General features: G+C 35.0%; 1 protein-coding gene across 2 annotated transcripts in view; it reads left to right on the top strand.

Moving 5' to 3' along the window:
• Window positions 1-5,056, top strand: part of LOC111458399 (amino acid transporter AVT1C-like) — an 8,559-nt gene extending 3,503 nt beyond the window's left edge. Inside the window, exons 4-14 of one of the 2 annotated variants that reach the window (XM_023101045.1) lie at window positions 442-656; window positions 840-863; window positions 1,837-2,017; window positions 2,333-2,558; window positions 2,683-2,818; window positions 2,965-2,984; window positions 3,508-3,653; window positions 3,742-3,785; window positions 3,865-3,927; window positions 4,849-4,960; window positions 5,005-5,031. In XM_023101045.1, the coding sequence (XP_022956813.1) occupies window positions 442-656; window positions 840-863; window positions 1,837-2,017; window positions 2,333-2,558; window positions 2,683-2,818; window positions 2,965-2,984; window positions 3,508-3,653; window positions 3,742-3,785; window positions 3,865-3,927; window positions 4,849-4,947 (1,154 nt within the window). In that variant the 3' untranslated portion in view covers window positions 4,948-4,960; window positions 5,005-5,031. Of the gene's footprint in view, window positions 1-441; window positions 657-839; window positions 864-1,836; window positions 2,018-2,332; window positions 2,559-2,682; window positions 2,819-2,964; window positions 2,985-3,507; window positions 3,654-3,741; window positions 3,786-3,864; window positions 3,928-4,848 lie in introns of both variants that reach the window. The other variant, XM_023101044.1, reaches the window with a different exon arrangement.
• Window positions 5,057-5,087: the final 31 nt, after the last annotated feature.

Here is a 5,087-nt window from a genome sequence, read left to right as displayed (position 1 = left end):
CGATAACCCCACCCCCCCCCCCCCCATGTGCCTATCATTTCACCTCCCCCCACATGGAATAGCTTCATATCCGTTAGTGTCATTGGAGCACTTTAGCAAATTACGTACATGAACCGAAATCAGGCCCCATTAATTTCTTTGACCTATAAGTTGCTTCATGTGGCACCACTCTGACATGACCCACACGGATAAACAATTCAGAGCATTGTGTTGCCTAATTTAGATAACCTGTTTTTGAAGTGTAGGTTTGTGTGTAGCCACGGTTTTGGAAATGGGGAAACCGCCATAATTATGAAACAGAAAAAAATAGTGGGTCCAACCAAAACTATGAGGAAAATGGAAGGCGAAATAGTGGGGGTCCCACCAAGTTATAGAAAGCAAAAAAAGGAAACTCGATTTCAGATGGTTCGGTTTCGGTATATGATGTTGATGATGATGCAGGTGGAAATGTGCTATGTGGGGTTGGAATACTATCGACGCCTTTCGCAGCGAAAGAGGGAGGATGGCTTGGACTTTCAATTTTGCTCTTATTTGCTGTGCTCTGTTATTATACTGGACTCCTCCTTCGCGACTGCATGGAAAGTAGACCGGAGCTGGATACTTACCCAGACATCGGCCAGGCAGCCTTCGGCACCACCGGTCGAATCATCATCTCGGTATGCCATTTAAATCATCTAGTAATATCATTTCATATGTAAAGTAATCAATTATAACAAATTATTCTTCTAATCTATAAACATTCATGTTTAAAAAACGAGTTGTTCAAGGTCTATACTGCTAAATAGGTGTAATTAACATAATTAATAATGTTTTGCTTTTGTTTGTTGCTGTGGGTGCAGATAGTTTTGTACCTGGAATTATACGTAAGTACAGCTATCTCCATTGAGTGAGTACGTGTTATTTGTTTTGTTCCATCTGATTAATTAAACCAACGGTTGTTGGATGAGTTGGTGGGTGATTTTTAAATGCTGACCGCTGACTGTTCCTATAAGATATCTTGACGCCAGGATTCGCGGGTCCACGTGGGTTCCTTTCCGTCTGCAACTCCCACGTATTACTTTCAGTTTTGGTTGAATTACCATTTGGTCCCCTATGAATTCATTTTTACTTGGTATTTATTTTTAGTTTTGATTTGGATCATAGAGAGGTCCCATTTAAAATTTTTTAAAACAAAGACTAAATTGAAACGTAATTTGATCGAACATTTAAAAAATATATATTTTTTTATTATAGTCTATAATATATTTTTTTTATATTCGTTATTTTATTCTATATGAGAGATACAAAATTGTTAAAATTCTAACTTGAGGGCATATATTTTAATTTTTAGTATTTTTTTTCTATACATAATTGTTTTAGTATTAAGATCATAATTTAAGTAATTAATTTTTTTAAAAAAATTATATTGTTTTTGTCAGTTCAATAATTGTGGAGTGAGACGTTGAACCATCTATATTTGAGTTGGTAATTTACGTCTTAATTATGCTTAAATTGGCTTAATAGATATTAATTATCTCCCTTCATATATATTTGAAATTTATAAAACTATAATATGAAATAAATAATCAACAGTGAAAATCCCTAGCTCTATCTCTTATCTGGAGATTTTTACAGTCTCCTCTTTGGAACTTGAAGTTAAAATAAATAGATTTAAATTTATCTCCCTAAAAATTATTATATTAACTAACATATTTTCTACACCCTTCACTCTCATTCCAATAGTCCAGAAAAGTATGGTCATTTTCATTAGCTATGAAAATATTATGTTTCATTAGTTGTTTAGTATAATTATTGTAGTGTTTTTAGTAGACACTTGATAGAATTTTCTCCTTTCAGGCTGCTGGTATTGAGCAAATAATCTTGGAGAGTGATAACTTGTCTTCTCTATTTCCAAATGCCCATTTAAACGTGGGTGGATATGAGTTAAATGCACACCTTTTATTTGCTTTGATGACTGCTCTTGCTGTTCTTCCTACCGTTTGGCTCCGGGACTTGACCATTCTTAGCTATATCTCTGGTAAGTGGTAAAGAAGCTAGTCTAGGGGTAGCAGAAATTACATTTCTTGAATTATCATCTTCATCCACTGTTCGTCTTTCATTGTTGATGTGCAGCACTGAATCACCAGTTGCTATATGTATATATACTGCTAAATTTTGTTTTTATGGTCTCTCAAAAGTTATAGTATTACTCTTTTATGTTAATTTTATAAATGTTTCAAAACTGCCGATGTGGAAATTCATTAGGATTTTGGGTAAAAATTGGGTGAAATTGGGACATGAAACAGTACAGCGGTTACCTAAAACATTAATTTGATTCATTTTGCTGCTTCAGTTGGTGGAGTTATCGCATCAATATTGGTTGTCCTATGTTTGTTCTGGATTGGGTTGGTGGATGATGTCGGTTTCCAAGGGAAGGAGACGACGACGTTACTGAATCCTGCAACCCTTCCTATTGCTGTTGGTCTTTATGGCTTCTGCTATTCTGGACACGCTGTCTTCCCCAATATTTATAGTTCAATGGCAAAACCAAGTCAATTTCCGGCAGTCCTCTTAACATGGTAATGCAAAATGCTGAACTATGATTAGCTATTTATATAGATGCATATGACCTTTATTATGCAGTGGATGAATAAGAAGTTTCATGCTCTCCCGTGAATAAAACCATTTCACATTATTATGCAGTTTCATTGTTTGTACTTTGATGTATGCGGGAGTTGCTTTCATGGGATATGCAATGTTCGGAGAATCCACGATGTCACAGTTCACTCTTAACTTGCCAAAGAACTTGGTTGCATCAAAAATCGCCGTCTGGACTACGGTAAATTCTTTACACTTTTGATACCCACAGCTTTGTAATCCATGTTATGAACTTGAACATTAGCATTTCATGAGATTTGTTATTTGTTACTGCTTACTCTGTAGCAGTGGCTAATGATACTTCGTCTCTGATTTTGTTCTTTGCAGGTGGTTAACCCATTTACCAAATATCCTTTTATCATTCATGTAGAACGTAATGCACTATATTCCAGTTTCAGTATAATTATGGACTGATGTAGACCAATTTCTTGGGATGGATTTTGAAAAATATCTGAAACAGCAAAAAGATAAAATAAGTTGTAACTCTCCCGAACACCCTTTGTTCGACACATGAGTCACTTTTGACTACACATTCGAGGCTCACAACGTTTTTGTTCGATATTTGAAGATTCTATTAACATGGCTAAGTGAAGGGCATGACTCTTGACACCATGTTAGGAACCATGACTCTCCACAATGGTATGCTATTATTTACTTTGAGCATAAACTCTCGTGATTTTGTTTTTGCTTTTTTCCAATAGGCTTCATACCAAGGGAGGTGTATTCCTTATAAATCCATAATCATCTCCTCAATTAGCCTCAATTAGCCAATGTAAGACTCCCTCCCAACAATCCTCAATAGGTCCTTTCTGTGAAATCTTTTATCTCTCTGTTATATGAGCAACAACGATTTTTCTTAATGAAATCTACATATGCTTTGACGGTGACTCCAATTGCAATGAGTCTGGAGGAGCTGATACCATCAAATCATCCCCAGTTTTTAATATTCTCAATCCTTATTAGAACAGCTCTTGTCATCTCCACCTTGCTCGTGGGTCTCAGCGTTCCTTTCTTTGGTAAGTAATTACTAGAGATTTCTTACTGACAATATCTATAGGTTTGAAGAGAAGCGTCATACTAAACATTGTTAATCATCTGTGGCAGGTCTGGTTATGTCGCTCATCGGCTCACTTCTGACCATGTTTATTGTAAGCTTTTCTGCAATGCGTGAGTTTGTTAACCAAGCTGTTCTTGTTTATAACTTCGTTTAAAACTTCACATTCGCAGAGTTTAATACTTCCATGTGCTTGTTTCCTGAGCATCCTCAAAGGGAAAGTAACTCGTCTACAGGTAATGTTTTTCTTTTGTCGCTGTACTGATATATACTGTGTGTGAAAATTTATCTATTCCTGATGATAGCATTTTGAGTGTTTTTTTAGTGAAATTTTGATCACAAACACGGCAAAAGTACAAAAAATATTTTGAAGAAATAAATTTATGTATAATCCTTGCAAACAAGAATCATAAATTTTATTATGAAAAAAAAAAAAAACTGAAAAAACTATTAAAAAAATTAAGAAAGAAAAAGAATAAATAAGACTTTGTCACGTAGTTAGATGACTAGATCATTGTTGTAAAGCCCTAAATCCACCGTTATCAAATATTGTCCTCTTTAGGTTTTTCCCTTCGGACCTCCCCCAAAGCTTTAAAACGCTAGGAGAAAGTTTCCACAAAACTTGTTTTATAAAGCTTATTACCTAGTCGGAGGAAACCGTGTGAGGCTGGTTTCACATAGCAGCGTAACCTTCCGCTCCTATCGGTGAAAGGATAGCGAGTTGGATCTCCAGGACCCTGAAGAGGGGTGAATTGTGATATACCACATTGATTGGGGAGGAGAACAAAACATCATTTATAATAGTGTGGAAACCTTTCCCTAGTAGACCTGTTTTAAAGCCTTAAGAGGAAGTCTGAAAGGGAAGCCCAAAGAGGATAATATCGGCTAGCGGTAGATCTGGGTCGTTACATTGGTACAACCTATGCATCGACTTTCGTTGTACTATAAATTTGATGTTTCTTAATATAACCACGTAAATAAAATAAATAAAAAAAATACCTATTTTTTACCGTTCAATTTAGTGGTTCAACCATAATTTGTCACGTGACCATTTGTTTATTTAAATTTTAGAACATTTTTCTTTTGTATTGTTGGAATGATCTACAGAAGAATGTTTGGAGCCACATTGTTAGAAAATAACATATATTTTTGTGCAGGGAATAGTATGTGGCATAATCATAATAATAGGGCTTATAGCAGCAGCCTTTGGAACCTATTCTTCCGTCTTAAAAATCGCCCAGAATTTGAGTTCCTGAGAAATTTGGATTGGCATTATTTCTGCATCAAAATATGGTAATTTTATCCACTAGCCTGCATTATTTATATTTATTGTTCTTCCTTCCCAGCTTTTTTTTTTTTTTTTTTTTTTTTTTTTTTTTTTTTTTTTTTTTTTTTT

Source organism: Cucurbita moschata, unplaced genomic scaffold (genome assembly GCF_002738365.1).
Source record: "Cucurbita moschata cultivar Rifu unplaced genomic scaffold, Cmos_1.0 Cmo_Scf00021, whole genome shotgun sequence".
Lineage (NCBI taxonomy): Eukaryota > Viridiplantae > Streptophyta > Magnoliopsida > Cucurbitales > Cucurbitaceae > Cucurbita > Cucurbita moschata.
This window is presented reverse-complemented; position numbering and strand designations above follow the sequence as displayed.